At 45.9% G+C, this 22,997-nt stretch overlaps 1 protein-coding gene across 1 annotated transcript in view; it reads right to left on the bottom strand.

The window, feature by feature from the left end:
* Window positions 1–3,737: 3,737 nt before the first annotated feature.
* The window catches only part of cs (citrate synthase), a 42,381-nt gene continuing 23,121 nt past the window's right edge, over window positions 3,738–22,997 (bottom strand). Inside the window, exons 8-11 of the mRNA XM_039746677.1 lie at window positions 22,843–22,972; window positions 11,080–11,181; window positions 10,739–10,948; window positions 3,738–4,422 (exon numbers count right to left, since the gene is read on the bottom strand). Of these exons, the coding sequence (XP_039602611.1) occupies window positions 4,252–4,422; window positions 10,739–10,948; window positions 11,080–11,181; window positions 22,843–22,972 (613 nt within the window). The 3' untranslated portion in view covers window positions 3,738–4,251. The remainder of the gene's footprint in view (window positions 4,423–10,738; window positions 10,949–11,079; window positions 11,182–22,842; window positions 22,973–22,997) is intronic.

Below are 22,997 nucleotides of genomic sequence, written 5' to 3' on the forward strand. Positions count from 1 at the left end.
CAGCAAAAACTGATCACTAATTAAGGAGATGGTTGGAATGAAAACCTGCAGCCACTGCGGCCCCCCAGGACCGAGTCTGCCCACCCGTGCTCGATGCCCTTTTTCATGGACGTTGCTGTGTGTGGTCACCATAAGGTCTGGCATCGTTTTATTTCATTACATTCTTTATGTGCGGTTTGATTACCGGTTTGCTTTGTTTTTTGTCTCCGTTGGCGAGTACGTGCCGGTCATGCCAAGGCTGGGTGCATCCCTGGAATCTCCACCATAAAAATAAATAAATCACCATCTTCTTGACGGTGTGAATCTTGGTGGCACCGGACCGCACTGAAGGTCCAGCATAGCAGTTGAAAAAGAACACAGCTGGCCAGGCGTGTCACACGTCACGTAAATGTGACTGATGTGTGCAACTTGATTGGCTCCTCAGTGGAGTGAAGCCCCAGAGGTCTGCAGCTGGACCCTACAGCACAGATCGGGCACCGCTCTCATGCCAAGTCCATACACAAAGACAGACACGCGCCCATTTCTGGTTTCCTCTTGTGATCTCACGTACCTGAAGGTATCCACGAGCTCTTCACGAGGCATAAAAAGGTCCAGCTAACAACACTGGAACGTGAGAACTCGCTTCCAACCATCCATATGGATGCTTATTCTGGGTGTCCAAGCAAAGATGCCCACATGTCTCTTTTCCCTGCCACCTCCTTCAACACTTCTCCAAGGCATGGTGGGTCATGGGTCTGTCCCGGCTGGCCACACCTAAAATATCTCCATGCAGGAGGCCTGGACCACCCAAACTGGGCAACGTCTCCACTGTGAGCTCCTAAATTGATCTCTAAAGCTGAGCCCACCCTGTGAAGGAAGCTCTTTTTGTTTTGTTTTTTTATAAGGGGTCACCAGATGAAAGTACTGGACCCCCACCAACAGCCCATAACGGTTTTCACTCTTCAGTCCATGCGCAACCCCCCCCCACTCCCCAACCCCCCCCCCAGCTCTCCGGAACTCAAATTTGTTGTCTGTGCCACAAAATGCAGACTGCAAAAGTGGGGCTCACCTGGCAAGCAAGAGATAAGAGAGCGAAAACGCCCATCCACTTCCTGTGCCCACCTAAACTACACCCCTCTTCCAAATCATTGAGTTCAGGTGGTCCAATCTCTTCCATAGCCACAGGTGTATAATATCGAGCCCCTCGGCATGCAGACTGCTGGCCTCTACAAACATTTGTGACAGAATGGCTCGCTCTCAGGGGCTCAGTGAATTCAAGCGCTGGTACCGTGATGGGACGGTGAACAGACAGCACAACATGCAGCAAAAGACGTTTGACGTTGATTTACTTGTGAAACTGTTGCTTTGTGTGCTTTTCAGAGTTGTTTGGAAAAAATATTCAGCCCTCAGAAAGTTAAAAGGGCGGGCACAGTTACGGGACACACTCGGGACCCCCCTGGAGCGAAGGAGAGAATGAAAACAAAACTGAGTGCCATTATGAACAATGCTGCACATCCTCTTTCTGACACGCCAACACCGAGGACTTTCAGCCAATGAATCATTCAGCAGATGTGTGTCAGGAAACACTGTGGGGGGCTTCTTATGTACCAACAGTAATGTACGATACTGCCAAAAGTATTGAGACCCCCCTCCAAATCATTGAATTCGGGTGGTTTAATACCTTCCAAGGCCACAGAAGTATAATATCGAGCACCTCGGCATGCAGACGGCTTCTACATACATTTGTGACAGAATGGGTCGCTCTCAGGGGCTCGGTGACTTCAAGACTGGTACCCTGGTAGGATGGCACCTATGCAGTAAGTCCATTTGTGAAATGTCCTCGCTACTAAATATTCCACAGTTAGCTGTCAGTGGTATTATAACAAAGTGGAAGCAACTGGGAACACCAGCAACTCAGGGGTAGGCCACGTCAAATCACAGAGCGGGACATCGCATGCTGAGGTGTGCAGAAGTCACCAACTTTATAGCTACAGACCCCCAAAAGCTCAAGAACAGTGCAGCGTAGAGAGAGAACTTCATGGAATGAATGGGTCCCCATGGCCGAGCAGCTGCAGCCAAGCCTGACATCACCAAGTACAATGCAAAGCGTCGAATGCAGTGGTGTAAAGCCCACCGCCCCCTACTGGGCTCTAGGGCAATGCAGACGTGACCTCTGGAGTGATGAATCACGCAATACGATGGACGAGTCTGACCAGGAGAACGGGACTCGCCTGACTGCATTGTGCCAAGTTTGGTGGAGGGGGGATTATGGTGTGGGGTTGGGCTTGGCCCCTTAGTTCCAGCAAAAGGAACTCTTAATGCTTCAGCATACGAAGGAAGCCATTTTGGACAACGTTGTGGGCACAGTTTGGGGATGGCAACAGGACTGGGCACACAAACCAGTGCGCAAAGTAAGGTCTGTAAAGAAATTGAGGAGCGAGTTTGGTGGGCTGCACAGAGCCCTGACCTCAACCTGACAGACCACCTTTGGGAGGCGGTGAGCGAGCCAGGCCTTCTCGTCCGACATCAGCACCTGACCTCACAAATGCTCTCCTGGTCATAAAGTCTCATAAACACACTCAGTCCTACACCTCGTGGAAAGCCATCTGAGAAGAGATGAAGCTGTTAGAGCTGCAAAGGGTGGGCCGACTCCACATTAAAGCCTATGGGATGGCATTAAAGTTCATGTGTGTGTAAAGGCAGGCGCCCCAATACAGTGTTTGGTGTACAAAGGACCAGACCACCATACCCTAAATCTACACAAGGCCCTCCCTCACCCCAGTGTGCCCCCGACAGAGAGCCATGCCAGCCTAGGCACTGCCCAGAAATGAGACGAGATGCCGGCCTGTCATTTATAAAAACATTTATTTCTTTTTTAGTTTCACCCCATCCATCTCATCGCGGTTTCAGTTTTAATCGCCTGCAGAGCAACCTGAGGTGTGCATTGTTAACAGGATCCCAAAAGAAAAGAAAAGAAAAATCCAAAAACCTAACTAAACTAAAACTGCTACGCACAAGGACTGCCTTGACGAGGGTCCAGAGGAGGTTTGGGGGGACACCATTCAGTACCAAACACTCAGAAATGGAGTTTCAGTGACGTTCAGAAAGGAGTGTATACGTTTATTTAAAAAAAAAAGGCAGCAGCACGCACACCCCCTCCACCCAAAAACCCCCAGGAGCCCCCCACCCATACCAAAAAAAAAAAAAAAATATCCCACCCACCCACGCCTGGGCCCCGTCTGTCATACCACTGAATAATAAATTAAAAAGCACCCAATGGAGAAAGGGGACCCTCTGCACAGAACCACAGTCATGTGGGGGGGTAGGGGGGACGGTGCCCATTGTCCCAAACGTCAGCATTTCATCTCCATTTGTGTTTATGCACACAATAATAAAAACACACACACACACACACACACACACACACAACAAGAACAGAAACGTCCACCAAAATCCACCCACTTGTGGCAGCCGGCCACAACGGTCCCCCCAATCTCAGATTCCCCCTACCGCTCCATAAACCCAAAGACCCCTGCTTCATTTAATAAAAAAAAAAAAAAAATAAAAATAAATAAAGTGTGCGGTTCTGTACAGTCCATGGGGATAGGAGGGTGAAGGGGGCAGAGCTGGAATATCCTCTACAGTGCCAGGCATACCAAGTGGCCCCCTCCCTACCCATAAGTCATAGAGGTATCCTTCACATGGGGGGGTGTTTGTTATTGTGGGGAAACGGATGTTTGCGCATACGGACTATGAACCCCCTCATCCCTTAATGGTGGATTCCACAACCTCATCGAAGGCATTCCTTGAAACAGAAACTAAAACTGAAAGCAAATCCTTGCGCGGTGCCCACGACGCCCTGCAGGCTGCTGTGATCGAGTGTGAGAGTCGGCCTGACGGGACAAAAAGAACAAAAAGAAAAAGGAGACGATGAGTGCAAAAAGCTGTGGGTGGGCATGTCCTAAAGAGACAGCACCCGCTTCAAGAGGGAGGGAGAGAGAAAGACAAGAGAGACGTCATCCCGCTCGCCTGACCGCCACAATCAGGGTGAGCCGTCATCCATCTCTTCCTCTTGCCCTGTCCGTGCCAATGTAATAAATTACAGCATCGCTCTACATACAGAAAGACCAAACGAGGAGGCACGGCGGTTCCTTGGTCTCGTCTCTTTCCTGGGTACTGCCACTTTACACAGCTGGGGTGGGGAGGGCTTGGGGCTTCCTGTTTGTTTGATTACTATATCGGGTGAGGCTTGTCCTGTCCTTTTCTGGGCAGTTAACCTGACTTGGCGCCCACCAGCGTCATGAGTCCCTCGGTGCTCATACTCTTGGGCCGCTCCAGGGGGAAGCCCAGGGCTCTGCTCCAGATCATCTGCGATAGGACCCCGAGTGCCCGGGAGACCCCAAAAAGCACTGTATAGTAATTCATCTCAGTCATTCCATAGTACTGGAAGAAAAAAAACAAAACCAAAACGTTAAAAGGCACGAAAAACAATTCAAATAAAGAGAGAGAGGAAGGAGGTCATCAGTGTGGTAAGAGAGTCTGAAGGGCTGAGCGATCAGGCTGAAAAGAGTGCCAAGTCCCGGTGCCCACACTGCGCCGCTGCGTTGGCACACAATGACGCAGACAGGAAACACGCACTTCCAATTTGAGGCCTGTGCCTTTTAAAGCGTCCAGCGGTACAAAGCACAAGAAACCTGAAACGGCCAACTTCGTGTCGACCTCTCACCTCAATGCAGTGTATATTATATATACGTACAAACACACAGTACATGCGACTACATTTACATATCTACACACACATTATTATATAATAAATACACACAAAGTATTTTACATAAGCATTATATAATAAATAAATACACACATATTGTACGCACTAACACATCCAGCATTGGCTACCATGACTGGCTATCTTGTGGACAGAAAACAAAAACAGCATATTCACGGTTGATGTTAGGTTATTTATCCATTCATATATCCATTAACCAACCCGCCATGTCCCAACTACAGGGTCATGGGGGTCTGCTGGAGCCAATCCCAGCCAACACAGGGCTCAAGGCAGGAAACAAACCCTGGGCAGGGTGCCAACCCCACCGCAGGGCACACACATTAGGGACAATTTAGGATCGCCAATGCACCTCACCTGCATGTCTTTGGACTGTGGGAGGAAACCCACGCAGACACGGGGAGGACATGCCAACTCCACGCAGGGAGGACCCGGGAAGCAAACCCAAGTCTCCAAACTGCGAGGTAGCAGTGCTACCCACCGTGCTGCCCCCGTTATCTTTCTTATTTTTTAAATTCTTTCTTGTTATGGCGCTATTAGAATATGCATCTTTATCTTTAAGCCTCGTTATTGCATGGCCCCAGTTTAAAATAAAGAGATTTTTGAAATTCTGGAAGCTGGAAACAAGAACCTAGGATTAGAAGCCCACCAGGTCTGAAGGTAAGTCGACTTCATGACACTATTGGAGCTGGAATTACCGCGGCTGCTGGCACCAGACTTGCCCTCCTCCAATGGATCCTCGTGTAAGGATTTAAAGTACACTCATTCCAATTACAGGGCCTCGAAAGAGTCCTGCATTGTTACTTTTCGTCACTACCTCCCAGAGCCGGGAGTCGGTAATTTGCACGCCTGCTGCCTTCCTTGGATGTGGTAGCCGTTTCTCAGGCTCCCTCTCCGGAATCGAACCCTGATTCCCAGTTACCCGTGGTCACCATGGCGGGCACAGAAAGTACCATCGACAGTTGATAGGGCAGACATTCGAATGAGTCGTCGCCGCCGCGGAGGGCGCGCGATCGGCCCGGGTGGGGTTTTTGGTCTGATAAAATGCACGCATCCTCCCCGGGGTGGGAGTCAGCGCTCGTTGGCATGTATTAGCTCTAGAATTACCACAAGTTATCCAAGTAACGTGGAGCGATCAAAGGAACCATAACTGATGTGATGAGCCATTCGCAGTTTCACCGTCACTCCTCGTGTGCACTTAGACATGCATGGCTTAATCTTTGAGACAAGCATATGTGAGTGGCAGGACCAACCAGACACTAGAATTCTGATCGTTGAACTGAAAGCGCCAGCAGTACTCTCTGCCATGGGATTAAAAGAACAAATAGAAGCCCACAACCAGACACACGATAAGAAAAAGCACAGAGACAGACAGTCTGAAGGAGGCCTGGGTATGTCAACCCAGAAATCTCTGTGCTGCCATCAAAGAATGGAGGAGTTTACTAGATTACTAGACTTTGTAGAGTGTCGGGCAGAAGCCAACCCAACATTGACATGGCACACTTCAGCACATCTGCCTTTCACTTCTATCAGGAGAGTTTAAGGCCTCGGTTCCTCTCACAGTCCAAAGACATGCAGGTGAGGTGCATTGGCGATCCTAAATTGTCCCTAATGTGTGTGCCCTGCGGTGGGCTGGCACCCTGCCCAGGGTTTGTTTCCTGCCTTGCACCCTGTGTTGGCTGAGATTGGCTCCAGCAGACACTCGTGACCCTGCAGTTAGGATAATGGATGGATGGGTTTGGAGTGTAGATTAATGGGCAAAAATGGCTAATTCATCCGTTTGAAATGAAACCTACAAGACAGTAAAATGTGTGGAAAGTAAAAGGGGCAGAATACGTCCTCAAATCCACAGTGGATAATGGATGGATTCACAACAGCTGCTGCCAAAGCATTATGGGAGTGCCTGAAGTTCACCACATTTGTTGATTTATTGCTGCTGGTTTATGGCAATTGTATTCGGTCTTCCTTTCCTGAACAATTTCAGACGTTTCAGGGTAGGCCAGTTATTTACAATAAGACAGACGGGTCCAATGTACACTGCTCACAAAAATTAAAGGCACACTTTAAAGAAACACATTAGATACATCAGATCTCAATATGAAGTTGGATATCTATACAAATAACGACAGGGCAATGTCTTAGGAACAAAAGGATGCCAAGTCTCTTAATGGAAATAAAAGTTTTCTGCCTACAGAGGGCTCAATTGTGTAGACACCCTAAAATCAGAGTGAAATGAAGATGTGGCAGGCTAGTCCATTTTTCAAAATTTCTGCTACTCAAAAGGCTTTTCAGTATCTTGTGTGGCCCCCACGAGCTTGTATGCATGCTTGACAATGCCGGGGCATGCTCCTAATGAGACGACGGATGGTGTCTTGTGGCATTTCCTCCCAGATCTGTATGAGGGCATCCCTGAGCTGTTGTACAGTCTGAGGAGCAACCTGGCGCCTAATGGACCGAAACATAATGTCCCACAGATGTTCTATTGGGTTTAAGTCAGGGGATCGTGAAGGCCATTCAATTGTTTCAATTCCTTCATCCTCCAGGTACTGCCTGCATACTCTTGCCACATGAGGCCGGGCATTGTCGTGCATTAGGAGGAAACCAGGACCTACTGCACCAGCGTAGGGTCTGACAATGGGTTCAAGGATTTCATCTCGATACCTTATGGCAGTCAGAGCACCATTTCCTACGCAGTAGATGTCTGTGCGTCCCTCCATGGATATGCCTCCCCAGACCATCACTGACCCACCACCAAACCTGTCATGTTGAACGACGTTGCAGGCAGCATATCGTTCTCCTTGTCTTCTCCAGACTCTTTCACGTCTATCACAGCTGCTCAGGGTGAACCTGCTCTCGTCTGTAAAAGTACAGGCGCCAGTGGCGGACTTGCCAATTCTGGTGTTCTTGAGCAAATGCCAGTCGAGCTCCACGGTGCTGGGCAGTGAGCACAGGGCCCACTCAGGCCATCTTCATGAAGTCTGTTCCTGATTGTTTGGGTAGAGACATTCACACCAGTGGCCCTCTGGAGGTCATTCTGTAGGGCACGAGCAGTGCTCAGCCTGTTCCGCCTTGCACAAAGGAGCAGGTATCGGTCCTGCTGATGGGTTGAGGACCTTCTACGGCCCTGTCCAGCTCTCCGAGAATAACAGCCAGTCTCCTGAAATCTCCTCCATGTTCTGGAGATTGTGCTGGGAGACACATTAAACCTTCTTGCTGCAGCACGTGTGGATGTGCCATCCTGGAGAAGTTGGACAACCTGTGCAACTTCTGTAGGGTTAAGGAATCGCCTCATACTGCCAGTAGAGATGATTACTCAAGCCAAAACTAGCACGAGTGGAAAACCAGCCAGAAAAGATCAAGAGGGAGAAACTTGAAATGACCTCCACATGTAAAACCAGTCCTGTTTTGAGGGTTTTCTAATTGTTGCCACTTTAGTGCACCTGTCGTTAAGTCCATGAACACCAATACAGCTGAAAGTGATTAACAATGACCTCAGCTGCTTAACCAACCAGAAAATTATCAGACAGGTTTAATTGATTTCATGCCAGGCCCAATAAAAAAAGTGTTCCTTTAATTTTTGTGAGCAGTGTACGTGTTGCATGTTGATGAGCACATCGGAGTAAGAATTATATGAGGCAGTAAGGCCCTTAGACACCCTAAGACTGGCACATCTGACAAGTTTACAGAAGTAGAATCGGGTGCGGCGTTTCTCATATCCTCTATATCGTCAGTGCACTGTGGACACGCCGCGTGTGCAAAACCACTGAACACAAAACCAAACAGCATGCCTGCCATCATGGCCCACTGTGCTCGAATTTCTAAATCCAGAATGTAAAGCGCTCTTTTCTAGCTCGAGCCGATGTGCTCATCACAGCCATGGAGTTGGACCACATCGTCGCTAGCCATCTGTAAAATCTGTAGCTAGAAGAGTGTATGAAAACGTATGTAACTTGCATCTGTAAACTGGCAACGTCCATGACAGACAGAACTGCAGCTGTTCAGCGGTCTCATGGAGGAATTTTGTGCTATAAGTTAATATTTACCCAGAGGCGACTCATTTTTTTTGTCCCGTGAGCATGTATTTTACATTCTATATATTCTTTTCCTAGGTTGACGTGTATCTTTTTGTTGATGTATTACTGCCATGCAAGTAAACAGGTGAACAGTGAGCAGGGGAGAGTCCCGAGGCTTTGGAAAACATCTTGTGTCACCCCAGTCCCAAAGGTATCACATCCTAGTGAGCTGAACGACTTCCGGCCAGTCGCTCTGACATCACGTGATGAAGACCATGGAGCGGCTGCTGTTTCACCACCTGAGGCCACAGGTCCACCATGTCCTCGACCCTCTGCAGTTTGCATACCAGGAGAAGGTGGGAGCGGAAGATGCCATCATCTGTATGCTACACCGATCCCTCTCCCACCTGGACAGAGGCAGTGGTGCTGTAAGAATTATGTTTCTGGACTTCTCTAGCGTCTTCAACACCATCCAACCTCTGCTCCTTAGGGACAAGCGGACAGAGATGGCAGTAGACTCACACCTGGTGCCATGGATTGTGGACTATCTTACAGACAGACCTCAGTATGTGCGTCTCGGGAACTGCAGGTCTGAAATTGTGGTCAGCAGCACAGGAGCGTCTCAGGGGACTGGACTTTCTCTGGTCCTGTTCAGCCAAAATACATCAGACTTCCAATACAACTCAGAGTCCTGCCACGTGCAAAAGTTCACTGACGACACTGCTATGGTGGGCTGCATCAGGAGTGGGCAGGAGGAGGAGTACAGGAACCTAATCAAGGACTTTGTTAAATGGTGCGACTCAAACCACCTACAACTGAACACCAGCAAAACCAAGGAGCTGGTGGTGGATTTTAGGAGACCCAGGCCCCTCGTGGACCCTGTGATCATCAGAGGTGACTGTGCAGAGGGTGCAGACCTATAAATACTGGGAGTGCAGCTGGATGATAAACTAGACTGGACTGCCAATACTGATGATCTGTGTAAGAAAGGACAGAGCCGACTATACTTCATTACAAGGCTGGCGTCCTTTAACATCTGTAATAAGATGCTGCAGATGTTCTACCAGACGGTTGTGGTGAGCGCCCTCTTCTACACGGTGGTGTGCTGGGGAGGCAGCATAAAGATGAAGGACGCCTCACACCTGGACTAACTGGTGAGGAAGGCAGGCTCTATTGTAGGCACGGAGCTGGACAGTTTGACATCCATGGCAGAGCGACGGGCGCTGAGCAGACTCCTGTCAATCATGGAGAATCAACTGCATCCACTGAACAGGATCATCTCCAGACAGAGGAGCAGCTTCAGAGACAGACTGCTGTCACCATCCTGCTGCATTGACACACTGAGGAGACCCCACACAATGTGACTCTTCAATTCCACCCGGGGGGGTAAACGTTAACATTATACAAAGTTATTGTCTGTTATACCTGCATTGTTATCACTCTGATATTTAATATTGTTTATTATCCGTAAGCTGCTGCTGGAGTATGGGAATTTCACCTTGGGATTAATAAAGTATCTATTTTATTTTACTACGCACATGACAAACTGAAGTGCAGTAACTCTAAATATACAGATGATTTATCACTTTGAGAGGCACAGATCAACATTTTCATTCTTCATCATTAGGTAAATAAGAACAACTCAGCCGATTTCTGGGAACATTCAGTACTGCTGAAATGAACATTCCTAAGCAGCAGCACTACGCAGATCATAAAACCATTACATTTAACGAAACACGTAAAGATAAAGACTTAAAAGTACAAGATACCTACATGGATTTTGGACCGGGTGATGAATCAATTTGCTGCACTACCCCAGCTTAGAACAAGAGCCCTGCCAGTGTGAATTTTGTGCCCTTCACAAATAAACCCATCCAGAAGTACCATTTCTGGTCTAGTTAGATCATCAAACTTGCCAAAGGCCACACTTTCAACTCTGTGTTCACAGCACTCATCTTACCTGAAGCAGCACTCCACTATGGGCATCTACGTTGGGCCAGGGGTTCTTAGCTTTGCCCTGCTCCAGAAGCACATCAGGAACAATCTTGTAGAGTTGGGACACCAGTTTGAACATGGGGTCATTGGGAAGGTGCTTAAGAGCAAACTCCCGCTGGCAGGTGTAGCGGGGATCGGTCTTGCGCAAGACCGCATGGCCATACCCTGGAACCACCTTCAAAGTAAAAGAAACAAAGATTAGTGCCAGTCCCATAGTTTTTGCAAGAGACCTTGTGAGCCAAGAATAAAGATGAAGTGGGAAGAGAACATTTCCTGTCCACTCTGCACCACCCGGTGGCTTCTTACCCGACCCGACTTCAGTGTGTTCCAGATGTAGTCTCTCAGTTTCTCGTCTGACACCTCTCCACCAAGTTCCTTTTGCAGCTGAGTGAGCCACACCAGCACCTCCTGCAATACACAGAGATCAGCGTCATGGACAGCTGTAAACTCAAGGAGTGGGTATAACATAATGACAGAAAAAAATCTATCAACATGACAGAAAATTGGGGGAACTGGCTCCTTAGGAAAATGAAATGAGTGAGATAGACAGATCGAGTGAATGAAAGGCACTATATGAGAGACAGATGGATAGATAAGATAGATAGAGAGAAAGGCACTATATAATAAATAGATAGATATGAAAAGGCACTATATGATAGAGATAGAAAGGCACTATATAATAAATAGAGATAGATGTGAAAGGCACTATATGATAGACAGATCGATGAATAGATAGATAGATACTTGAGATGTAAAAGAACACGGTGTGCAATCTGGCACGTTAAGTTGATCAGTAGCGCCACCTGCTGGACATTTTCTGCAGCAGCCAGCTCCTCATGGATTTGGGATGCAGAACAGAAGCATTGTGAAGTTGAAAGCATTAGAGTAGAGCTGGTCAATTACAAATGCGTTTGGGCCAGATTTCCAAACCAAGAAATTTAACTGGGCCAGACATTTTCAGCAGCCGAAATTTGTGGTAGCTAAATGACACATTTTAAGCCAACACAAATGAATGTACTAGAAAACAAGTCATGTTTATTCGTTTTCCTTTTAAATTTGGTCACATCTGACATTGGCACATCAAAAAGTGTACAAAGTTATTTTTATTTTTTTTTTAAAAAAAGTTATAACTGAACAGAATCTGAGATAGTCGCAATGCTTTTATCACCACTTCTGAAATAAACATTTTGGTCATGTCTGACCCCAGCACATCTCAAAGTGCATAGAAACAAAATAGTGCACAGTATTAGCAAGAACGTTGGGATCCCTTTTGAAATGAAATAATTATTTTGGTTAATAGGACCAAGGTACATCACAACGTGTATTTAACAGAATTAAAAAAAAAAATTTTTTTTTTTTTTTTAAATTTTATTGTAATCACACAACATTCAATACAAATAGATCAATTTTTACAAAAATAGGATCGAAAACAAATCAGCCCTCCTCCCCTGAGAAAGAGAGCATGGCCAGCAGAGTAAAACTTAAAGCTACTGAAAATAAGTAGATAAATGAATTACTAAGTGAATAAAAATAAATGGAGAAGAAAAGGCGAGAGAATCTGCTTCCTCGGTGCTTTAAAAGCTTATTCTAGAATGTTCTTGCTCAGATCCTGCCAGGTTTTGAAAAAGTTTAAGTGAGAATTTGATTTTTTCCAATTTCAAATAATATAAAACATCAGTTACCCACTGACTTAAAAGAGGAGAGTTAGGATTCTTCCAGTTTAGCAAAACAAGTCTGCGTGCCAATAGTGTAGTGAAGACCATCACAGTTTGTTTGCCCTTCTCCACTTTAAGCCCCTCCGTGAGCCCACCACACACAGCTGTTCGTGGATAAGTAGTGATTGTGACCCCCAAGGCTGTCTGATTTTGGTCCAAAATGGTGTTCATTTAGCTTAGGCCCAAAACATGTGACCCAGTGAGGCTGGAGCTCGATTGCAACATTTGAAGGTTGGCCGTCGCCCTGGAAACATTTTGGCCAATTTTTAAATGAGAGAGATGTGCTCATTATAGAATTGTGAGTTGAATAACTGCATTCTTTGTGCATATGGAGCTTGAGTGAATTTTGTGCATGGCTACCTTCCACCCCTTTTCTGATATGTTGAGTGAGAGATCCTTTTCCCATTGTTCTCTTGGATCTTTGAACGGAAGGAACTGTAAAATGGTTTTATTTATATATATACATAATACATATATATATATATACATATACATATATATATATATACATATACATATATATACATATATATATATACATATATATATATACATATATATATATATATATACATATATATATACATACATATATATATACTATATATATATATATATATATATATATATATATATATATACATATATATATATATACATATATATATATATATATACATACATATATATATATATATATATATATATACACATACACATCAATCAACATTTATTTCTATAGCACATATTCATACAAAAAAATGTAGCTCAAAGTGCTTTACAAAATGAATAGAAAAATAGAAGACACAATAAAAAATAAACATAAGTCAACATTAATTAACATAGAATAAGTAAGGTCCGATGGCCAGGGTGGACAGAAAAAAAAAACAAATTCCAGACGGCTGGAGAAAAAAAATAAAATCTGTGGGCTTCCAGACCACGAGACCACCAAGTCCCCTCTGAGCATTCTACCTAACATAAGTCAAACAGTCCTCTTTGGATTTAGGGTTTTCATGGAAGGACCGGATATATTGCAGAAACGCGGAGTCCTCGAAACTGAACAATGTTTTTTTCCAGCATAGAGGGAGGCAGGTTCTGTTTGACAAAGTTTCTAATTTGAAGGTAGTGAAAGAAATGTGTTGCTGGAAAGTTCAATTTGGAGAGTAATTGTTCGTAGGATGCAAAGACGTTGTCTGTGTACAGATCTCGAAGTGATTTAATACCAAATGTTTTCCAAGCTGCATATGTTTGCGAGGGTTGAAAAAGGTGGTTCTCATGCAGAGGTGCCACAGATAAGATTCTCCATCTTAAAATGCTTCCTACATTGGTTCCATATTCTGAGTGAGTGAAGGACAATCGGGTTGTTAGTATACTGGCGATAACTTGCATTTATTGGGGCACAAAGCAGGGAAGGTAGAGAAATACTGCAGGGTTTGATTTCTATTGCAGACCAGGCCTGTGTATGTTCATCTATTTGTGTCCACGTCCAGGTTTTTACAGTTTGTATGTACAGTTTTATATGTTAAGTTAGGTAGAGCCATGCCGTCTTCTGCCTTTGTAGGGTCGCTCTTTGGATACATGGATGCTTTGAATTCCAAATAAATGAGGTTATGATCGAGTCTAATTGCTTAAAAAACAATTTATTGATGTATATTGGAATGTTTTGAAATAAAAAGAGAAGCTTAGGAAGGATATTCATCTAAATGTTAATTCTCAAATCAGTGGATTGGTGAAGATCCAGGGTGTGCCCTTTGCTTCAGGACAGCCTCCCTCCGACATATACTCACAGGGTGCAAGACCAGTCTCACCCAAGGGCGATACACTTGGCGCCACAACCAGGCCCTAAAGAGCCTTGCGCCCACAATGGAGGAAAAATGATCTTTCATCAATGCCCTTTCACCACCAATAATAATCACTCATGGACGATTGCCTGTCCAGGAAGGGGCTACAGTTACCAGGAGCAACTCCACACCATCGGAAAGAGGCCAGCTGTGCTTAGCACGCGACTGGAAACTGCTGGTAGATATTGGCCAACAGTTGGCGTTTCCTCCAGCGACTGCCTCTACTACCTTGAGACCCGACATGGTGCTCTGGTCCCCTTCCTTACATTATCGAGCTCACTGTACCCTGGGAGGATTCCGTGGATGAGGCATACGAGCGGAAATATCTACGCTATGCGGAGTTGGCTGCTGAAGCGCAACCATGGCTGGACCATGGAGGTTCTCCCAGTGGAAGTTGGATGCAGAGGGTTTGTGGCAACATCTACCGTCAAACTGCTTAGAGACCTGGGAATTAGGGGCCACGTCAAAGCTGCATCAGAGGCAGCGGAGAGAAGTAGCCAGTGGCTTTGGATGAAGAGGAATATCCCTTGTTGGGCCACCAATTAAACTTAGGCTGCCATACAAAGGTTCATGAGATGTCAGTCATTTGGCACCAAAGCGACTCTCATGACTAATTGGGAGTGGGACGCAAGCTTAGGGCTGATCACCCTATAGCTGACCGCCTCTGGTGAGGGTGTATAGTGTGAAAGGCTGAAACACCCCATGAGCCAGAGAAACACTAGTGATGATGCGTCTCAATATTCTGGAAAACTTCTCTAAGTCTACCATTCACCGACAAGAGTAACTGAACCTATTGTACGTGCTTGCACAAGGATAGTAACATCTCGTTCGGTGTTTTGTAATCTGATTCTTCCAGCTAAAGTGAGATGAAGGGTTGACCAAAACAACTATTAATGCTATCAAAGCTGTTGGTGAACAAACCCACAACTAGTGATAACAGTAACACACACACACACACACGTCTGCAGCACTCTCAGGGCCGGGTTGGTTTTAAATCACCACACACGTGATTAGCGGTGCCTTTTTTTGTAAACAAATATGTTGCACTGGGATCAAGTTTGAGGTACTGTGAAGGCGTATAGAGGCAGAGTGTCCTAGTGCGACAGGTTTATTTGGTGAATAAACATAACATTTAAAATTTGCAAATCGTCACGTGTAATAATTCTTCATATATTGCTTTACTCACACTCCCCATGAGGAGGGCCCAGGACATGAACCCAAGTTTTATTTATTGGTAGGCAGCAGCACTACCATTACGCCACCTGCGCCGGTATACTGGGCTCTGTAATGTTATGCTTGACAGTGTAAAATGACAAACACAAAATTTCTGAAATCGAGGAATATTAAATTGCACGATAAGAACAATAATAACAAAAATAACTCCAAGACCAGGCTGTGTCTAATGAGTTTGCACGCAGTTTGTGTGAGGAGCTTTCAGATTTGGGTACGACTGCCGATTCTAATGTGATGTGGGAGACCCTCCGTGACAAGACCCTGAAGGTTGCTGAGGGTTGTGTTGGTGTTACCGGTGTTCCCAGAAGGAGGTGTTTCATCTCGTAGGGCACCCTGGATATCAGAGAGAGGAGTCGTAGCGCACGGCTCAATGGCAACTCTGGTCTGTACCGGGAACTGAGAAGGACGGCTATGAGAGCTCGGAGGGCAGATAAAGAGGCGTTTGTTAGAGGAATGTGAGAGCAAGTGACACACCATCTGTGGTCTAGCAACCCACGTCCTGCTTACAGAGGAAGTGAAGAATTACGCACATCTGAATCTGTTCCTCGGAGAGTCGCAGTCAGGGTGGCTTATGGGTGGTTGTGACCCGCTGGGCTGGCTACTTTGAGCAAAGCTGATCCTCCTGCTAGGACGTTGAATATCTCTTGGTCCACGGTTCTTGAGGCTGATCCTCAGATTAGCTGTGAACCCCCCAATCTCACCGAGATTGCACAGGTGGTGAACCAGCTGAGGAAGAGAAAGGCTGCAGAGATCGGTGGTATCGGGGGTGAACTTCTCCAGGCTGGTGGTAAGGCTGTCCCTCCTGGCACTGCAAGCAATCTTTGCTTCCATTTGGGAGACTGGCATCATCCCAACTGTCTGGAAAACTAGACTTGTCGTCCCTATCTGGAAATGGAAGGGTGATCGCATGGATTGCAGCAACTACAGGGGGATAACACTGTTCTTGGTGCCGGGTAAGGTCCTTGCTAGGATCATCCTCAATAGGATCCATGATCATTTGCTCACCTACCAGCGACCAGAACAGTCTGGTTTTATGCTTAAGAAGTCTACCATCAACCGCATCCTGGCACTGAGGGATCTCATGGAGCGCAAGCACAAATATCAGCAGTTTCTTTGCAGCCTTTGTTGATTTTCATAAAGCGTTCGACTCAGTTGATCAAGCCGCCCTGTGGGACATCCTGAGGGTTTGCGGGATCCCCTCGAGGTTGCTGGATATCATGGCCGGCCTGTCCACTGGTACTGTGAGTGCTGTGAAGAGTGGAGGCAGGACTTCTGTTTTTTTCCCCAATTGATTCTGGGGTTTGTCAGCGGTGTGTTCTACTCCTACTCTGTTCAATGCTTGCATGGACTGGGTGGTGGGGGGTCGTGGGGTCCAGCGGCTGGGGGGCATCTGTTGGTAAAGAGAGATTCACGGATCTTTGCTGATGATGCTGTGATCTTCGTGGAGTCAATGGAGGCTCTGATCGGGGCGCTCGAGGTGTCTCAGTGCCAGGGCTTGTGAGGGTTCCGATTAAAACCAAAGAGCCAGGCCTTTAATGACTTCTTGGGCACGGCCATCAGCAGTGTGTCTGTCTGTAGAGAGAGTGTCGACCTCGTCGAGAGGTTTACTTACCTCGGCAGTGACATTAATGTGACTCTTCCTGTGAAGTCAGTGGACAGATTGGGAGACCATTTGGGGGTCATGAGGTCTTTGGAAAGGAGTGAGTGGCGCTCATGATATCTCAGCCAAAGGATGAGGGTCCAAGTCTTGAGTCCTGAGATACAGGGTCATCTCTGGAGGGTGGGACTGGGCCGCATGTCTGCCTGGGGGGGTTCCCAACTGGCATCCCGAGTTGTTTTATCGTGTAGTGGGTGCGGCAACGCGCTCTACCAGTGCCTGCTCCCCGACTTGACTTGATAATAACAACAAACTCTATATTCTACAAAAATAGTTTTGTAGTCCCGTAAAGCAAATCCGTGCTCAATTTGATTGACTTTTAAAGAAAATTACAAACTTTTTGCACATTTCCAACAAATGCAGGTTTTCTAATTTGTTCTTTGCTTTGAGTGTCAATGGCTGATCGTCGCCCTCTTGACGAGGATGAACCTCCAGGAATGAAGCGTGTGAGTGGAGGGCCAAGCAAACTGCATGAAGAGAAGTGCGGAAACAGTGCTCGTCAGTAATTTTGATGCAAGTGATCTGGAGATCGACAGCGAAAGTGACATACCAGCATCGGCTGATCGTAGTGCTGAACGCGTTTGTTTAGCGGCCGGCAGCTGCATGAAGACACTCCTGCATGAAGTTATATGTCGACATTCGTCACAAAAGAATTAATATGTAGTTGATTCCTTGACCAGCTGTCGCGACTGAGGTGCCGCACCGTTGCAAAAATCAAGTATCATGGACTTGAATGGTGTTCGGCTACGCAGAGTTATTACATTCATGGTCTGTACTACTGTAGGAATTTCTGAAGTCTTGTGAAATGTTTTTCTCACTTTTTCTTTGTGTTTCTAACGGACCACACGGAGGTGGCTTCTGCATGTGCCCCACAGGCTGACATTAAAAACATATGTTAACCTCACAGAGTCACTTGAGAGATCAGTAGATGGAAGGCTGCGATAACACAAACTGTACATTACAAGAGCAAAAAAATAATACGCAAACTGCTACTGAATGCACACTGAAAATTAGGAATACAAAAATGAATTGCTAACCAAAAAACTCTCAAATATTTACAGACCTGTAGCAGGATGGTCTGCAAAAATGTGGACAAAAATACTACAAAGTGCAGTGCCCGGACCCTGAGACAGCCGTGTTGATGGAGAACAGAAACAGTGGCAGGTGGTGTGGTGTTATGGGTCCACAGCTCGTTGAGTAAAGGCCATTTTTTAATCAATGTGCTCGCTGGCTTAGTGAGGGGACGTTGGGCCATAGTGGGCCGTGGGACGATCCGTAGGGTGTGGGCGTTTCTCACCTAGTGCACAGGTGAGGAACTGCCCACATTCGTGATTGCTCCCGTGGCTAATGCTGCAGCTGTGATGGCCCCTCACGTTTTAAAAAGAAGCGAGTCGGTTGTGGGGTAGTGTAAGAACGATCGAAGAAGAGAAAAGAAACGATCGGGAGTGAAAGGAAAGGAGAGGACGGAGGTTACCAGGAGCAGGAGAGGAAGCAGGTCGGTGAGAGGGAGAGAGCGCGAAGAGCGGCGGACGTGCGGCGAATGGCTCGTGGACAGCTGCATGGAAGCTGGGTGTTAGGCCGACACCCAGGTGTTTGTGTTGATGTCGCTCCCGCTGAGCAAGCAGGTAGCGGGAGTGACCAAGGTGAAAGCGACGAGCCGCAGAAGGCCGCAGAAGGGCAGCGGAAGTCGGGAGGCTTGGTGGTGGAGTCCCCAATATGAGCGACCTGGCTATTGGGGTAATCAAGTCTCGGGGACTGGGATGAGTGCCAAACCGAAGCCAGGGATCGGGAGGTCTCCAGTCTCGGCGTGTGAAGTAGGAGGGCAGCTGCAGAGGCGTCTTACCTGCTGCTAAGCCCGTCTGGGATAAGCAGGTGAGACGCATACAGAAAAGCACCGGATTTGTTTTTTTGTTTTAAAGACAGCTTCCTAAAAAGATTTTAACCTCTCGTTTTTAAGGATTGTTTTTTTTCTATTTATTGGTTTTACTCCACGTTCTTTTTATGGATTATTTATTTAATGAATTGTGAAGACCTGCACTATTTATGAACACTGTTTTTGTTGACTGTTTTAATAAAAGCACTTTTGTACTTTCAACCATCCCTTGCTCAGATGCTCAATTTGCCTCCATTGACTGGCTCACTCGGTTTCATTATCGGCGGTGTTGGGTTCAAGGGTTCCCAAACAGCCATGGGGCGTGGAGCCAGAACCCACATCGTCACAGGTGGCTACCAAGTTAAACTGCAGGGATGTCTTGCCCACGTCGGACTTCAGTCATAATGGACGAAACGATACTGGGCAAGACAGCTCTTCAAGTCTATGACGTAAGAATGGGTCAGGCCACATTTACTTTGCTCGAAGTATTATTCAATCCCAGCACAGCAAGAACAGCAGGTTCAGATTAGGTTGGCGTTTGCCAAAATGAGGTCACATTCTTGCACTAACTGGACTCCAGCTAACCCGCATGCGTGAAAACGATAATCGACGATGACATTTAATGTCAGTAAATGTAAAGAATTACAGAAGGGAAGTAAAAATGGGAGGTTTGAATACACAATGGGCGATCGGAAAATTGACAGTCCACCTTATGAGAAGAATTTAGGAGTCGTACTGGACTCTAAGCTATCAACTTCTAGTCAGTGTTCAGAAGGTCATTAAGAAGGCTAACAGAATGTCAGGTTATATAGCGCCTTGACGTGTGGAGTACAAGTCACAGGAGGTTCTGCTCAAGCTTTATAAACACACTGGTGAGAAGTCATCTGGAGTCCTGGGAGCAGTTTGAGTCTCCAGGCTACAAAAGGGACACAGCAGCACAAGAGACGGTCCAGAGAAGAGCGACTAGGCTGAATGAGGGCTACAGTGAGGAACCATTTTCTTTAAGGACTGGTTAATGGCTGCAACAACAGCAGCCTTGTGTCTCATAAGGAACTTGAGGAGGCTGTCAGGGTCCAGACACAAGCATGCCACCAACTACCAGATTTGATGAATGGCTTTTAGATGTCCTCTAGGCCAAGAGGGAGATCTGAAAATCGAGAGTCCACCTTATGAGAAGAATTTAGGAGTCATAGTGGACTCTAAGCTATCAACTTCTAGTCAGTGTTCAGAAGGTCATTAAGAAGGCTAACAGAATGTCAGGTTATATAGCGCCTTGACGTGTGGAGTACAAGTTGCAGGAGGTTCTGCTCAAGCTTTATAAACACACTGGTGAGGCCTCATCTGGAGTCCTGGGTGCAGTTTGAGTCTCCAGGTTACAAAAAGGACAAAGTAGCACAAAAGAAGAGCAACTAGACTGATTACAGGGCATATGAGGAAAGATTCAAAGAGCCGAGCCTTTACAGAGAGGAAGAGGAGACCTGACTGAAGTGCTTAAAATGGTGAAGGGAATTCGTGCAGTGGATCAGACGGTGACTTTAAAATGAGCTCATCAAGAACCCGGGGACACAGCTGGAAACTTGAGAAGGGTGAATGTCACACAAACATTAGGAAGTTTTTTTTTAACACAAAGAACGATAGACACTTGGAATAAGTGACCAAGTAGTGTAGTAGGGACATTCAAAACTCGACAATGTTTTTTTTGGAAGAAATAAATGGATAGGACTGGCAAGTGTTTTTGAGCTGAATGGCCTGTTCTTGTCCAGATTTTTCTAATGATCCAATAAACCTCTTAACGATTGGAAGATGACATGTTACACGAGTGTTGATACTGATGACTGCACCTTTAGGGTAGGGGACAGTCATTTAGCTCGTTTTAGAATATCGCCACCACACAAGGACATGGTACACACAGTTAAAGAATTCCTGTGTGTGCAAAAGGACACGTTTGGGTTCTCTCTGAACAAGCCTGTATGCAAGTGTTTTTACACTCTTCCCCAACAACATATTTCACAAACTTCTCAAAGAGTACTACATAAGACTATAAAAAGGGCTTAATAGACAACAATATATAAGCATGCCAACCTTCACCTCCAAATCATTGTCTCTTGGACAAAATAAAGGGGAGTTGGGTAAAGAGAAGAGTCACATCCCAACCCAAAGTCCAGGTGCCCTTAAAAGCTACCAAAGCCAGATGGCAATAACATGTCATTTACATCCACGTCATGTCAGCAGTCATTTTCTGTAAACAGCATTCATATCAAATCTGCTTCACTGGCCTACACTACAATAACCTGTAAAATAAAATTTGAAAACTAGTAGAAACAAGAACCGGGTATCAAGAGCTGAAAACAATTCACAGTAGAAATGAAGCATGTTGAGAGCACAATGAATCACAAAGCACTTGTTTAGACATCAAAGTCAACAAGAGGAGCAAATGACAGGATTAAAGCTGGCAAGTACTAAGGTTCGTTCCACGTTATTGTTGACATCTGTTGACATTGCTCTGTGGCGTTTTCAGGCTTTTTCTTAAAAACTAGGTGGAATGTTTGAACTAGAACTTTAGCTTTACTGTACCCACCCTTTTACTTTTTCTCTATGACCCTTACACAAAATTATAATGGTGACGAGAAACAAGAAACATCTTCTATGCATTCCTCTGGTGATCAGGTATAGAAAATGAATGGCACATTCACAGGATTCCCTATCTAAGGCTAAATGTGCAACGCTACAACTAATTCTACATTCTCTACCCAGTATTGAAGTTTAGGCATCTTGGGTAACGAAAAAAGTGGCGCAGTGGTTAGTAGTGTTGGGTACTGGACTAGGCATACCAAGTGTGGAGATTGCACATACTCCCCATGATTGTGTGTGTGGGGGTCTTCCACTGAATAATCCCATTTTTCCTCCCATCTTGTTATGTGGTAATCTTACATTAGCATTGTGGGAGTATGAATGTGAGTGTATAGCAAAGTGTGGCAACCCATCCAAGCTTGCTTTCTGCCAGCCTAAACTCCAATTGCCCACAAGCACAAGCTGTATTAGGTGCCATGGTGAATGGTATGTTGTGCAGTTCCTAACAAGACACCAAAAACAGGGTCTGCCGAAGTGGATGAGAATGAAGTGTCCAACCCAATAGGTTTAGATGCAAACAGATTGTGGACAAACTTATTAAAATTCACTGCTTAGTCCACCTGTCCACAGTGCCACCCTTATTGCTAACTGTCTCAGTTTGAATGTTTGCTGCTAACCACCAGCAGTTCACCGCACTGCAAATCTTCAAAGTCTGGCTCAGAAGCGGTCTCCTTACAGAGTGAGCTAATAGGAGAATTTCACTTAGCTCACGCTGCAAGGAGATGCGAGTACATGGATGGCCACTGGCAGTTACCAGAGCACAAATCTTCAAAATGAGATGCTTCATGGTGCGAATCCAAAGCAACTTAACAGCCAAGCACTTCTGATGTGCAGCTACCTTCACAACCTGTAACTCAAACCGAACTTCATTCAGTTACACTATGCAGAACACCTTTTCTTGGTGGATGCTGTACCAAACTGTCAGTTCTCTTCTGGTATCCACATCTGCCTTCTAAGCAAGATGAGCTCAAAAACAAAAATGTACCCAAAGTTAGCAGAGTAGGTGACAAAGATTGTCATGCTGACAATTTACTTCCCGAAACAAAATTCTGTGGCAACTTAAAATGTTTAGGAAACAATCAAGACTATAAAGATTTTTTTCTATGTGCTCCGTCTCACCTGATTGGCCAATCCATGCAGTGGCCCAGCCAGCCCGTTCATAGCAGCACTGAAGGACAGATAAGGATCAGAAAGGGCACTGCCCACTAGGTGGCTGGTGTGTGCGCTGACATTTCCTCCCTCATGATCACTGTAAATGAAGCACAAAGCATGTT

Source organism: Polypterus senegalus, chromosome 3, assembly GCF_016835505.1.
Source record: "Polypterus senegalus isolate Bchr_013 chromosome 3, ASM1683550v1, whole genome shotgun sequence".
Classification (NCBI taxonomy): domain Eukaryota; kingdom Metazoa; phylum Chordata; class Cladistia; order Polypteriformes; family Polypteridae; genus Polypterus; species Polypterus senegalus.